The following is a 15398-nucleotide window of genomic DNA, read 5'->3' as shown; positions in this document are numbered from 1 at the left end:
AACCATCGGAGACAGAAAGTTGAAAGGCTCTACCCTCCCTGTCCCTCAAGCTCCCCTTGTCCCGAGCTTGTTACAAATGATGCCTGTAGGAAAATATACTGTGAGGCCTGACAAAGGCTGTACAAGGATAGGGAATGCTGGGAAATCCCTGTGCCCATCTCGGTCTTTGGCGGGTCTTGGCAAAGGAGCCCAGTAGGGTATGTATGTGAGGGATTCTTGGTGCTCCCCCACCAATATCCAAATGGCTGCTGCTCTTTTCTGGTAGTTTTCACCTTTTACAAATATCATGGCAGTAAAAAATTAAAATGAAGGAAAACACCCTTTAGACAGCATGCCCTCTCTTGCGAAGTTGTGCGAAGGCAGTTCGGATGCAGCTGGCGGCTGGCTGGGCCGCACACTCCTCTTCCTGTAGCTTCTGAAGAGAGTGTGTGCCTAAGCAACTGGTCCCACTTTGACTTTCTGTCAGGAGAAGCCTACTTGGAAAGTTGTTGGTCATGTAGGTGTGTGTGGTGGGGGTGTTGCCTAGGGCGGGGGTGGTGGGTTTTTGTCTTTGACTTTCCATTAACGGGCCTCTCAGCTCGCTCCAAAAATGTCTCTCTCTGATTCTGGGGACTGGGGCCTGGACATTTCAAACAGCTCCTGAGGGGACTGAGAGGATCTTCTGGAAGTTAATATCCTGAGGATCTCAGAGAGCTGTTTCTCGATATTTGCCATTTTGGCGTTCAGGGCCTTGATGTCCTCCTTCAGCTCGTGCTTCACCTCCAGGATGGTGGCCTGCAGCGTCTGCTCCGGGATGGGGTAGAAGGAGTGCTTGACCTCCGCCAAGATGGGGCTGCGGTCCTGCGGGCTCCTGGCCTCACCGACGTTGTCCAGACGCAAGTCGCTCTTGGTGATGCCGCTGTCGCACGAATCCGTCTTCTTCAGCGTGGCCTCCCCTGACGCCTTGGTCCTCTCGGGGAGCGTCTCCATGGACTCGGCCTTGGACACCTTGTTCCAGTCCTCGCCCTTCCCGCAAGCATCTTTGAAGCGGGCCCAGCCCTTGCGCTTGGCGCAGTCGCCGCCGCCCGCCTTGGCGCCCGGGCACTCCGAGCCGGGCGCGTGCAGCTTGGCGTGGTCCGACACGGCCGGCGCCGAGGGGCAGGCCGCCGGGAAGGGCACGGGCGTGGCGGGGCTCTCGCGCACGGTGACCACGCTGGCCTTCGCGAGGCTGTGGTTGGCCGAGGCGTGCTCGGCGAGGACGCTGCCCTTCTCCACGTCCAGGTCGTCCAGGTCCCGGCCGCCCCGCTCGGCCGCCAGCCTGGCCTCTTTCTGCTGCCGGAACCTCTGGAAGAGTCTCCGGACGGGGTGGTCCGGCGGCAAGATCAGGGGGGCTTCATTCTTCCGTTTCATGCGCTCTTCCTCTTCCCGCTTCACGTCGCTGATCTTCCGGAACACGATCTGGAGTGGGACAGAAGGACACGCGGTGTTAACCGGCCCTGGGCCCCTCTGCCCGTCACTGCTCTGAGTTCCCTGTCCGCCCCCACCCCCGCCCCCCGCCGCCCCCGGGCTGAGGCTCACAGCCCCTTCGCAACCCTGCCAGGGCCTCCTGGGGCTTTTCTCAGCGACACCCTCACTTCCCTTTTCCTAACACTCTTCCTGGCTTCTCGACAGCAGGACGTGGACTCTTGCTGTGTCCTCCGCGAGAGAAACGAACCCCCAGCCTCTCCATCCCCACTCGTGAGGAGGCTGGAGCCACCCAGTGGCCTCCTCCCGGCGACTGTGCCGGCCTCTGAGCCACGAGCTGGGACCCCTTTCACCGGCCCTGGCCTGCAATTCAGCATCTCGTGACAAGCTTTTCAAAAAATCATTTTTCTGACCCCATCTCAGACCCATTGCATTAGAATCTCCAGGTGGGAAGTCCTTGAATCTGAACTGCCAAAGCTCCCCAGGTGATTCTGTTGCACACAAGTTCAAGCACCTCCATCTAGAGCACACTCCGGGGTAAGGAGGTTCAGCTGCGTCCCCAGGCAGGGCCACAGCTAAGGACGCCATCTGCACATTGGGACCCTGGGCGAACGGGGCAGGCTGTGCGAGGTGAAGGCTGGTCTCACACAGGCGCCCTCCTCGTCCGCACGGAGCTTACAGGAAGGAAGGCCCATGACCTCGCACACGAGCTTGTCCCAACTACAACAAACACCGGGCAGTGCTTCACAGTCTGTAAGGCACTTTGCTGTTGCGTCATGTTTTCCTTACAACAGCACTGCCGAGGTCCCCGGGACACAGTATTTGTTATCCCCACTTCAGAGAAGAGGAAATCAAGACATTGCATAACAGATAAGTTCCTTTGGAGGAACTCGTACCCAAGATATCAAATCCCAGATCCATTGAGTGTCCGGTAGGTACGTCCTGACGATGACAGTGCTTCATGCAGAGGACAGACAGACAGCAATACTGTCTCCTGAGTCTGACTCTGAGTGCAGTGCAAGCTGCCTATGACAGGGCTCTGCCCGGGCCGACACCCAATTATGGAAAAGCCTGTCACTTCTAGCTTCCAGTGCATGTGGCAGGTACACTCAGAGACATGTTTGACTCAAAGCACATCCACACTTGCAGGGAGCAACCTGCAAAAGGTTGCTGTCTCTATGAAAATTGGGGGTACTGAGCTGACGGGGGAGCAGAGGAGAGGCGCGTGGAGGGGAGAATGGCAGCTCTTCCATCAGAACCATCTGGAACCCCGGGCCCTGTGGCATCCTTGGACCCACCCCGAACCGGCCCCACTGACCTGCCACGGGACCCCAGGTCGTGGGAAGGCACGCGTGGTGGCGCACCAGAAGGAAGCGTTTGGGGCCAGAGAGAGTGAAGTCCCAGCCCTGCCGCTAGCTGTGTGACTTCTGACAGGTATCTTGACTTGTGAGTCTCAGTTTTTTCTCCTTAAAAAGTGGGGAAAATTCCTACTTTCCTGACTTGGTGTGAGACCAACACAAGATCCCTTCTGTGAAAGCACTGGCCACCGCAGATCTCCAAATGCAGCCTCCTGCGCCCGGGGCGTGGGGAAGGCTCTGCCGGGGCTTTTGGATTTTGTGCCTCTCGGGGCAGATGAGTCGTAACTCCCCTTTCCTGCTCAGGAAGCCGCCTGCCCAGGGCCAGAGGGCACCATGCAGGTCATCAGACATGGCTGGCATGCCAGTCATTTTTTAGTGCCAATAAATGCAGAGGAACCCAACAAGCACTGAGCTGCTTGATGCCAGCGATCAATCAGCAAATCGCTGGCAGACTGGAGGCTCACACCTGTCATCGGACTTTTTCATCAAAGCTCCTGTCACCAATGACTTCAAACTTGAGTCACACAAAGGTGGGCGGGCCAGAACCTCCACCTCTTGCCACCTGGTTAAATCTTTATGCCGCATTGCTTGGGTCTCGGTGTCTCCACTGGGCAGCCTTTCCCCCATCCCTGCCCTGCCCAGCTGTGATCTTACAACCCTGCCTGCCCTGGTCTCCTTCAGTCACAGCTCATCTACTCCTGAGTCCAGACCACAGACCGGCAGCATCCTGGCCACTCTGAAGAGAAATCCAGCTAAAGGATCACAGGGATGGAGGGAGGATGCTAAGCTGAATGATCAGGACCCTTTCTGCCTATTCCCCTGTGCTCTCAGTTGGCGTTCTTATCCCCTGTGCTCCCCTCCACTCACGAGGTTCTCCGTTCCGGGAAAGGCCTCTGCTCCTCATTAGGCAGCCAGCAGCCTCCACTCAAACAGCACCTCCTCCAGGAAGGTTTCCCTGATTCCATGGAGCTCTAAGGGATCCTCCCACTTCCCAGCTCTAACAGCCCTTGCTGTTGTGCCCTAATTACACCCTATCTTGTGTCCATTTGCAGCAGAGATACTATTTCCTTCCCCAGTCACATTCCATCTTAGAAAGGGGAGGAGGGGAGAGGGGAACAAGGGAGATTTAGACAAAGGGGAGAGATGAAAAAAGAGGAAGGGAGAATGAATAGGAATGTAAATGTAACCAAAAGGGATGGTGGCTGTTAGAGCTGATTGCTCTGCTTCCTGCCCTTTATTCTGAGGGACGTCTGATTCTTAACAGTTTCCCCACTTTCTACTTGAGCTAGTGTGAGTGGGGTCCTGTTCTTTGTAAGCAAAAATTCCCAAACAAGATACCCGTTATTTACATCTTTTATCTTATGCCTTGTGAAAGCTTCCTATGGGTCCACCATAATACTTTGCATGTCACATTATGTATTTTACTTTCTTTACACTTGATCTTAGCCAAAATGCCTACAAACAATGTATATATTTTGCTTTTAAAAAGTTATCTACCCTAAGAGAACAGAGATTGTCTATTCACTATTTCTAGCACTTGGGAAATGCCTGGTAACTAGGGGGGCCTTCAGAAATATTTGTGGAATGAATGAATAAATAAATGAATGCGTAACAGATAAATAGGAGCTAATGAGTCAATGGGAGGATGTTTTCTGCCTGGAAAGCTGAAATCACAGAGATCATAATTGATGTTACAAAAGGAAGGGACTGGCTCTTAACACATGGTCTTCTTACCCACTCCCGACAGCAAAGGTCAGGGGCAGCCCTTGAAACTGGAAATGAGATGTTTTAAGGCTAAAGAAAAGGACGCACTTCTTCAAATATGGAGGTATCAACACAAAACTAATCCCAGGAGGTGGCACAGTGGCGCATACACAGGTTAACAAAGGTGGGCACGTGAGGGGAAGGGGTAGGTCCTCCTAGAGGAGCTGGATGTGCTCGTCAGCCCAAGGCCCTGCAGGTGAGAATCCTGGGCTGGGGCCAGGGCCCGGCAGGGCCCCGCAGCATATTCCGATGCTGTGGCCACGTCATTAACAGGGGCAGCTCGGCACTCAGGGGCTGGGGATCTCCTTGGATTAGTGCTGCCTCTTCAGAAGCCTCTTGGCTTTATCTAAAGTGTCACCCTACTCTTGCCCTTGGTCATCCCGGGTGCCAAAGGCAGCTCCACCTGAACCTCACTGGCTCGTCCAATGGGCCGGTGAACCAGAAGAGGGCTTCTGCCCTCCAGAAATGCCTGCGCCCTCCTTTGGAAATCAGAGAGGAAAACCAGCATCCCCCGAGGACACAGAGCTGATGTGGTGGGACAGCTTCACTGATCCGGGGTCTACAGCTCTGCTCGCTCACGTCAACCATTTTTTTGGAGAAGTTGGTCATGGACTCTTTGTCTCAGAGGCGGCCACGATCGGGCTGTTGGCCAAGTACTTTAGATCCCAGGGGGCAGGGGTGGCCGCATGACTCACGACAGTGAGGTCTGTGCTGCCAGCACCCGCCACAGCAGCTCTCATCTGCTCAGAAAGGCTCCACGGCTCCCACAGCAGTGAGGTGCCCTAGGAAGGATGGGCAACACCCAAGCCCATGGCCCAGGATGCACTCTATGGAACTTTTCCAAGTGTTCCATGAAATTTTAATGGTGCCATAAAAATGAAAAGTTTCATAATGAAATGAATCTGAGCTACCTGACAATGTTAAATGTGTTGCTTTACTGCAGGGTTTCTCCGAGCCTTAATGTGCTAATGAACCGTATGAATGTCTACAGGGGCAATATCGCAGGCCGCATGTCTTAAACCCTTTCCCCCAGACCCTCTCTTTGTAAAGGGCAGTATTTCCCTCTAGCAAACACCGGAACTACGTCAATGTGGCGGGATGAGGCGCCCTCTGCATTAGTGTGTTGCCCCAATGGATGGAAAGGCTGTGTCCTAGTCCATGTTTCCGCTCCCTGGTGCCTACTATCTCGACCCCTACTGCAGAGCCCCCAGACTTTGAGGTGTGCAGCCCCCGTTGCAGACGCATTGTCCCCTACTGGATGGAAACGGATCAATCCAAACTCTGTGATGGGACTGATGAAGCTATCGGGTCAACTCCCCTGCCCATCGGTGGCTCTATGTGCTCTGTCCATACTGAGCAATTTCAGGTCCTGAAAAAGCTCCTTTCCATCTCGTCGTCCTCTCCATTCTTCAACCCGACTCCTACGTGACCTTCTGGACTCAGCTTAGGAGTCACCTGCCCCAACAAGCTTCCCTGACTCTCCCCCACCCCCGGGTACGCGGGGCAGCCACATGTGTGCCCCCATTACAGATCACTGCAACCATTGTCGAGAGGCAGCATTTTGCTTATTTGTTTTTTCCTTTAGGCATAGCTCTCTAAAGGTGGGCATAATGCTTTATGCCATTTTTTTTTCACCTTCGGCATCATGCTTGGCACATACAGTGTTCAGTCAATGGTCAATGAATCAATGAATATGTTAGTGAATAAATTATGGCCAACCCAGTTTGTGAGGCCCATGCTGGGCTGAAAGAAGTGATGCGTATACCCCTGCACACACACATGTACACGCGTGTCTATTTCCGATATTTGTGGTGTAATGGGGAGAAAGAAAGAGAGAAACTACAGATAGATTTCTCAATGCACAACATATGTGCTCCTGAAGAGTAATGTATAAATAAAGTCCTAAGGGACTTCCATTTCCACTCATCCTATTTCAGACTGACCTAACACTGATTTCCTCATCCCTGCCTGGCCAATTTTCACTTTTTCAGTCTCTTACACGAGCTCAGAGAGCTGATATTTAGAAGCAGCTCCGAGGTGAAGGTTTTTCCAGAGTACAACTGCTCTTGAAGTTCTCTTTTGTGTAAACTTGAATCTCCCTGTGGAGGGCGGTCGATGCCATGGGAAGAGCCTGGTGTGGGGCTGAAGACCGGAGTGCCTGTGTCGGCCGGCGCTGCTGCCCGCGAGGCCGGGCCCGGGGCAAGCCGCCCTCCCACCAGCCCTTACCAGCTGGGCCGCCTCCTCCCCGAGCTCCCATCACAGCGGTGCCAGGTTCTCTTCTTTTGTTTTCCTGTTTTATGTACTGGGCTTCATTGCAGGGTTTCATTTCTGGGCAAGGATTCCATGGTCCAAAAAAATCATTTGAAAACCACTGGATGAGATCCTTTCTAAAAGCCCTTTGAGAATGATGAATGGTTATAATAGTACAGTACTTTTTACTGTGCTTTATAGCTTATTCCACATACTCCAGTGCATTGTCTCATTTAAGCCAAAATTCCAGGGAGGTGTGGAGGGGTCTCCTCCACAGTGTGACAGTTGGGGAGACTGGGGCTTAGCTGGAGGAGTGACCTGCTCAAGGTCACACAGCTAGGGAGAAACAGAACTTCAGGGTGTGGACCAGTACTCTTGCCTTGATATCACCTTTCTTGACACTGGCCATCTACAGACAGCGGCCACATCAATAGGCAGGCGCCAGGGCCTGTCTGGAGAGCTTGTTACTAGTAGCCCACTTATCACCCCCTGGGAAGGGCCAGCCTTCGAGACAGGCTGACACAGATCCTGGTACCAGTGATGGGTTAAGTCTGGATCCTTCCGGGCCAGCCAGGGTCCTGCCAGCTCACAGTGGTGCCTCACGGGTTGGCGGGTGCGAGGCCCTCACCGAATGCTAAACAGCTCATGCCTTTCTGGAATAGGAGACACAGAGGACGCCTCAGGGCAGAGGTGGCCGCTGTGCCTCCCTCATCCATCTCTGCATCCCTCTGAGGGCTCACCAAGCAACGGCCTGAGCCTGGGAGGCCTTTAATGAACGGTTGTTAAGCTGAAATGAACTGACACCTGGCTCCTTGAGCTGCAGGGCGTTCTGAGAAGCTATTTTTGAGTTTATTTGAAAAAGCAAACCCCCGAGGTCCGAGGTGAATCAGGACAGCTGATCACCTCTTCTGGGTGGCAGTCAAGGGGGGTCCGGCCCCTCTCAAGCCCACCCACATAAGCCCAAGGGGAGCAGGGACCCCCTCAGGGTCACTGAGCAAGAGGGTCCCAGCAGCACATGGGAGACCACGGACCTCCCAGAGTCCTGACAGCACAGAAAATAGAGCTGGCGCTTAAAAGAGCTCAGACTGAGGAGTAAAAAACATATATATAATGTCAATTCTCAGTGACATTATGAATAAATGAACAGGCACTAAGGTATGAATCTCATAGAAAACTGTAGATAAATTAAAAGGGATTTATTTTGGTGTCCCTGTACTCAAACGCATATCCCAAATCTGGAACATGCAGAGAGCAGGAGAAAGAACATAGGCTTGGAGCGGCCCCACCCCTGCCGCAGAGTAGCCACTGTGTGACCTTGGGCAAGTCATGCTCCTCCTTGGCTGGACCAGATCAACACTTCTCAAACCTGGTTGCACTTCAGAGCCAGTTGGAGAGGTTGTTATCCACTGAGAGAGACGTTCCTGTGGCAACATCAGGAATTGACATTTGTAACAAGCTCCCAGGTGACTCTGACGCAGGCAGCCTGACCCAGATCTGCTGATCATGGTCTCGGACCCCTGGATGGAGGACTTGTGTGATCACTGCCACTCTGCTGTCCTCGCATGTGAGTGTGACCACACACCACCCAGCCCCTTCCTCCTGCTGCCCAGCATAGAACAGAGATTGACAAACTGGGCCATCAAAGACACCGGAAATGTGGGAAAACAAACTAGAGATGGACTGACACAATAAGGCAGTTGGGTGGGTTTTGCTTTTTGAAAAGGCCACTCCTTAACTTCTCAGAATGGCCATTCCGTTGATGATGGAATCAAATGTTACCTTTTTCTCTCAATAGCATCACAGACGTGTGGACCACCCTGAGCCTCGGGGAGGGCAAGGGAATCCCAGAAAGACTGACAGCGGTCGCTCCTTGAGCTAATGCCGTGCGCTGTCAGCACCTGCAGCTAGAAGGGAATAAAACATAGCCCTCCCCTCAGAGAGGCAGACCAGCAAACGTCAGCTTAAGTTCAAGGCTCTAAGTGGGCCCGGGGTGGGCGGGAGTTGGTGGAGTCAGCATGGAGTGGTAGACAGTACGAGCCTGAGCTTTGGAAATCAGATATATTTGTTCCCCAAGCTTCAGTTTCCTCATCTGTAAAAGCAGGTAACACTTCTGATTTCATAAGGCTATCCAGAGGGCTAAGCTGGATAATATCAGTAAACTTTAAGAAGAGAGCTTGACATTTAATAGTTGCTGAGTAAATATACCAGGTATCGTTCTTTGGGGGTGACTTTTGAGATGATTCTAGAAAGATGTGCTGGAATTGGTTGGGTAGAAAAGATGAAGGTGCTCATACAGGGAACAGCATATGTAATGACACCGAGGCAGAAATGCCACCCAACATAGAAGAGTGTCTCTTTGGCAGCAGTCCCAGTGAGGGGACACTGAGGGAGACCCTCGGATGTGCCAGGCCCTGCTGTTAAATGTGTGGCGTACACTACCTCACACCCTCCTGGCAGCAGCCCCTGCAGGTGGACAAAATCATAGCCTTCATTTTTCAAATGAAGAAACTAAAGGGCACAATGACCGCAGAGCTAAGACTGAAACCCCAGCCACAAGCATCCCCGCCCATGCCCGTGTTCTAAAACCATTCTGATGGGGAGGAGACCTTGGTTACAGGGAAAGGGAAGACTTTCTCTCAGCATATGTTAATAACTTCTAGCCACCCTTCTCTGCTAGCTTCTCTCACTCCCTGTCCATCAGCAACGTCACTAAGAATTCAAGGACAGAACAGTGAAGCAGAGAGAAGATAGCCAAGGGGAGGAGAGAGGCCAAGAATCAGACTCCCAGATCATTGCAGGAGGGACCAACTCACTAGGTACATTAGGCTGTGTGCCCCTTCAATTAGTCGAGATGGGGGAATGACTCCAGATGAGATCCAGCCTTGATTGGTGAAAGCAAGCAAGGGATTGTGTAGCACATGAGCTGAGTGTTTTGGTTATTGGAAAAATCTTGCCTCCCTGGAGAATGGTGAGGTTGCTAGTTACCCTCAGGACATGGCCCTGGGTAGGAGAGGCAGGAACGCAGAGGTCTTGGTGGACTTTATCCAAGAGGAGTCTAGAGGCTAGAGATGCTCTGCTCCCAGGTGACCTGGTCCAGCAGCTCTCAGAGTGATGCTCACAGGCGGGTCCCTCCCACCACACAACATCTGCCCTTTCTTCTGGCATTAAGAATGATCTGGTCAGACCCCTCAGTGACATCCCATGAGTAGTGGGATCATCTTATTTACTCTTGTAAGTGCCCCCAGGGACCCCCAGGGAAAGCAGGAGATCAGCAAGGTCGTCTTTTGACAGACTCACCTGGGGCCTGAAAGACTCCTGCGGATGCACCTAGTCCTCTGTCCTTACAAAGCTCAAACCCAAGAGGGATGAGGATCCTTCCTTTTCTACACTGTGCAGGGAAAGGGACATATCCTTTGCTGCTCGGGGAGGTGACGGCGCCATTGTGTGGGAGCTGCGGGCCTCTGGCATTTTACCAGGGCCATGTTTGTCACTCTCCTCCTTGCTTTGTACCCCCTCAGTGTAAGAGGTTGCATTGTGGACACCAAAAGACATGTCTACCTGGAACCTCACATGGGACCTAATTAGGAATAAGGGTCTTTGCAGATCTAAAAGGCAAGGATCTTGAGATGAGATTATTTTGCATTAGGGTGGGTCCTCAATCCAATGATGAGTGTCCTTATAAGAGAAAAGAGAAGACATGACACATAGAGCAAAGGCCACACACACAACAATGGAGGCAGCTGTTGGAGCTACACAGCTACGAAGCCGAGGAGCACCGAGGGGCGCTCAGATGCTAGGGCAGGGGCAGGGAATGGGTGCTCTCTCAGAGGCTCCAGGAGGAGCCAACCCTACAGACGCCTTGATTTCAGACTTTAGCCTCCAGAATGGTGAGAAATAAATTGGTGGTATCTTAAGCCACTCAGTATGTGGTCATTTGTTATAGCAGCCACAGGAGACCGGGACTCAGTTTCCTTTGCTGCTGCTTCTTCCTGTCCCCTGAGTGTGGCCCCCCCAAAGCCCTGCCCTTTGCTGTGTCCTCACAGGGTCCGGCTCCAGGACTCACCTGCTTCACACAGCTGAGGTGCCAACAGGAGCTGGTGACAGTGCCCACCCTGCTCTGCTGGCACAGACCCCAAAGAAATGTCTTGATGTAAGTTTCAGTTGTCTCACCTGCAATATTCCTGCCTCCAGGCTTGTCATACTGATGCAATGAAATGTCATTTGGGAGAGGCCCCTCCCTCCTTTTATAGTTACAGATCAAGCTGCTGTTTTCTGAAGCCCCAGCAACATAACCTGAGACTTCCCTTGCCGAGCATGGCGACATCCACCTCCTGTGTCCTAGCCAACTCAGTCCCTCTTCCCACTCAGGCCTTCTGCCGTTAGGCAGAACATGGGGCCGAATGCAGAGCCGCCGGCCCCTCTTCATCAGAGATGCTCAGGGGCTAAGACAAGTGGACCAGTGTTCAGCCTCCAACCCACCCTGAATAATGCCTCCCCCTGTCTATGGAAGCACAAATCTTGACTTCTGAAATCATGGGACGTAACACTATGCTGTCTCATTATTCCAAGGGAGAAGGTAAGCACGTGGAAGGTGTCCATGGCATGTAGAAATCAAACCCACCAAATACTTCTCTTACGGGGCATCCGGCTCACCCCCCTCACCCCCTTCAGCCGGACGCCCCTACACTATCCTGCTCACCATGGCCTTGCGGACTTGGGGCTACATTTTCTCCAGCCAGGACCTATCTTCTGAACATTCCTTTTGCCTTCTGGCCTGAGATGGAGAAAAATGGAAGAGAGGGACAGGAGTTGTCCTGGAGTCAGCAGCAAGGGGAGCCCCTGGGCGGAGGGAGCCGGGGTGGCACCGACGGGTCCACAGCTCACTGCCACCACCTCACGTCTGAGTCACTCTCCCGCGTTCCCCTCCCTTCCTCACCTGAGCCTTCCGCCCAGTGGTGGCTAACACCAACCAACACTTACTGACAGACCGGACGCCGGGCTAAGCCCTTTGTCCACGCCTGTTACTCACTCTTCACCACCACCCCGTGTGGCGGGCACAGAAGCCGTTCACGCAGGCAAGCCTCGCCCTGGTGGTCTCTGGGTTACTATCTCTGCAGCTTTACTCCTTTCCACCAAGATAGGAAACAATTCAAGAAAGATTCACCCATCCCCAACATCGTCTGGTTGGCTACATTCTCTTAATTTTTTTCGGGATGAAAGAATCTCTTACAAAGCATCTACTTATAGAATTACAATTCGACTCTTAAAAATAGCTCTTTCTTTCCTTTCTCTCTCTTTCTTTCTTTCTCTCTTTCTTTCTTTTTTTCTTTCTTCTTTCTTTCTTTCTTTCTTTCTTTCTTTTTTTTTTTTTTTTTTTACCAGAAGAGACAAACAACAGAGAATTCTGACAACTCGCACAGCACTGGAGAGTTGGCCCTGACACCGCTGCCAGGGCCTTTGTGACCTGCGCCACCCCGTCTGCGCCGAGCGGTCGGGCTGCTGTGAGACCCTGCAGCCGCCAGATCGCACCATCCCATGCACAACGCACCAGCGCAAACAACTCTCCGATTCACACACCTACCTGGTTCTGAAAAATGATGGTTATAACAATGCCTCTGCTTGGACGGTTCTAGGGGTTGATTCTCCCCAGGAAATACTTTTTTGATGACCTCTTCAGATATGCATTTCTCGTGTTAGGATGCTGAATCTGAGAGCCACCAAATACATGCGTTTCAAGCAGGGGGCCTTCCCACTGGTTCATCCGGGGCAATTGCTCAGCTGCCAAGGGATCTGCCGGGCCTGTGCTCCTGGAGGAAGCGTTCACCATAATCGCACTCACAGCTACACCGGACACATACTCAGGACCGGTTTGTATGTGAGCCTCGCACCCCCAGGAGGGTCTGGTGAGAGCGGGATGGGGAGGATCTCAGAACAAGGCCACGTCTCTCTGATGCGCTAAGCTCCTGTGCCTCCTCATAAGCTGTGTGCACAGCGACCCTGCACCATGTGTGTGGGCTCATCTGGAGAGATAGTCCTTCTTGTCCTTGACCCTGCAGGGCTGTTGCAATTTTAGGGACCGGGTAGGGAGGAACTGGGAGCTGGGTTAGGAGGAAGCCTACATCCCCCACAGGGCCCGCCCAGCAGAATCCCAGGGGTGGGGGATGCAGGAGGACAGGTCCGGAGGTGGGCTCCTCGGAGGCTAAGGGCTCTGTCATGATAAGGGACAGGGTGCCTGGCTTTTCCTTTGCGACCTTAGTCTCCTTTCCTGGAGAATACGGGGTGTATGTGTGAGGGGATGCACTAGAGGGGGTCTCTTCCATTCTCACACGTCCATTCTCTGACCATTCTATGCTCCTTAAGAGATGAGAGTGGAGCATCTGACACAGTAGCTTTGCTGTTTTTCTAGACCAGGGCCGAGGTCTCACTGTCCCTGCTAACTGGGCACCAGACCCCAGCTCCAGAATCACATCAGGCCCCTGGACGCAGGCGTGTGTAGGCATGAGCAGTTTTGGGCTGTCTTAGGAAGGTACCAGCCATGGAACAGAAGGCTGTCCCAAGCAGGCTTCTCTGCAAACACCCTCAGGAGCAGAGAAGTCCAGAGTTCTGGTCTGTCTTCCGTTTTATTACGAGATCCTGTTTCAGCACTGTACCCAGCGTCCTACCCCAGCCACAACTAGCTGAGTGATGAGCCAGCCACCCTACCACTCCCAGCCTTGCTTTCCCCATCTGGGGGCTGGGGCTGCTCAAGCCCGCTCTGCTCTCAGGCAGTGCCGGTGCCGGGCAGACTGCTGCCCATACCAGCTACACTGTGGCTGCTGCCACGGAACCTCCCAGAAGGGGAGGCATGGCCCAGCTGCCCCCGGGGCCAGAACAGCCTTTCTGTCTAGGCAAAGTGTGCAGGGCAGCAAGGTCTGTGGACGACTGGGTGAGGGTGTGGGGAGCACCTGAAGGGAGGGAGGCCAGGTCGAAGGTTGTGATGGTAGCTAGTGACAAACGGAGGAGGAGACCCAGGGAAGAGAGGAATGGGCAGATGGAACTCAGCACGGGTGTGGCCTGCTTCTAGATGCGCTCGCCAGGTCAGGGTGTGAGGGGGACGGGCACGATCGGAAATCTCTGAACCTCAGCCTGGGGTCACATCTGTTCCAGGTCCCCCAGGAGGGTGTGCAGCACGTGGGCATCTCAGGGGGCACATACTGCCTGTTCCTGAAGGGCTTTGGCCCCTGTCATGTCTCCCAGCCGGGAAGCCAGATGGAACCATCTATGAACCACAAGGCTTCTCTTAGCCCTTCCACCGGTGGTTTCAGCAGCCGGCCCGTCCATGCCTCCGCTCCCAGGAGGCCCCACTCTGGTCCTTGGCCTGGGTGGAGGGGCACAGGAGCCTCATTCTTAGGAGAAATCATTAGAGAAGAAGAAATCCCAGGGAGACCCGTCCTAAATGGCACCTCTTAGAGACCGGAGAGCTCTTCCCACTTCTCATGAACAGCCCCACCCTGAGGCTCACAGCCAACAGGTGACAAAGGGCTCTCTCTCTGCCTGTATGTTAAGAGTGGAAGCCCAGAGTCACCTGCCACCACCTCCCCCCACCGCCCACTTCCCAGCAGCGGTTGTCTACAGGGGGAGGGACAGATCACCTGGGGAACTTACTATGCCTCATCAAGACTGCCACATAGGCAGCTATGTCACACTTGTATTTGGAAGACACGCGTGCACATGTGCTCAGGAGACGAGGTGCCAGCAGCTTGCACAGACTTGAGGGCGACTCGGAATGGCCACTGGCCATTCACCTGGGCTCTTGGTAGTGGTTGCTGACATCTCCGTCCCCAGAGGCCTGGCCCTTTTCTAAGCTCCCACAGCACCTAGCAGGCTTACGCTGCGTCAGGGTTTGCTTTCGGCACCTGACGTGGCCAGTATAGCCTCTGTGGGTGCTCTGCTTATCCCGTCACGCCCGTTGTCCTCACTTCCCCAGTCACAATACAAGTGTCCTTGTTGTCACAAGCCCCGTCTTGCTCATTGCTGTGGCCCCAAAGCTAGAATAAGGTGTGGCCCACAGGGGGCATTCAATGCCTGCTGACCCAGTGACTTGGGAAAATCAAGGAACTTCTCTGGTCTTTGGTTTTGTCTTTATAACTTGGGAATCATACTCTTTACTACAGTCTCTGGAGGAACGTCAGGAAGATGCAAGGAGACTGTCCACCCCAGGGGTGGTGTGTGTGCTCACGTGTCATTTACATCCTCATTGCCAACCCGCACCACATCCACCCTCCCCACTCTGCGGGGAGATGCTGGTGCTTCCCAGAGCCCCCGGCCAGCTGGCTTCCGGTCAGGTGCTGCCAATGGCAGGCCCCAGCCAGACTGAGGCCGGAAGAGGGGAGAAGAGGTTTCCCCTCTGCTTTCAGCTCTGTGTTTATGGTGCCCGCAGGAGCGGTCAGCCTTAGCACCGCCCTCCGGTGGCTTTTCCGGCTGTGTCCTGCTCAAACCTTGCCATGGTCCCCCGAGGCCTAGCAGCAGCCCAGCCCCACATGTGGGCAGTCAGGGCGCAGCCCCATGGTCCCCCTCACCCCTAGGAACCTCTGTGTCCAGCTC

At 53.8% G+C, this 15398-nt stretch overlaps 1 protein-coding gene across 2 annotated transcripts in view; it reads right to left on the bottom strand.

Moving 5' to 3' along the window:
- KCNH1 (potassium voltage-gated channel subfamily H member 1) overlaps nucleotides 1–15398 on the bottom strand; it is a 311369-nt gene continuing 295971 nt past the window's right edge. For both annotated transcript variants that reach the window (XM_054562992.1, XM_054562993.1), the window contains exon 11: nucleotides 1–1437. In XM_054562992.1, coding sequence (XP_054418967.1) covers nucleotides 574–1437 — 864 coding nt within the window. In that variant the 3' untranslated portion in view covers nucleotides 1–573. The remainder of the gene's footprint in view (nucleotides 1438–15398) is intronic.

This window comes from Pteronotus mesoamericanus, unplaced genomic scaffold (assembly GCF_021234165.1).
Source record: "Pteronotus mesoamericanus isolate MK-2021 breed Mesoamerican mustached bat unplaced genomic scaffold, CSHL_Meso_final scaffold_705, whole genome shotgun sequence".
NCBI lineage: Eukaryota > Metazoa > Chordata > Mammalia > Chiroptera > Mormoopidae > Pteronotus > Pteronotus mesoamericanus.
This window is presented reverse-complemented; position numbering and strand designations above follow the sequence as displayed.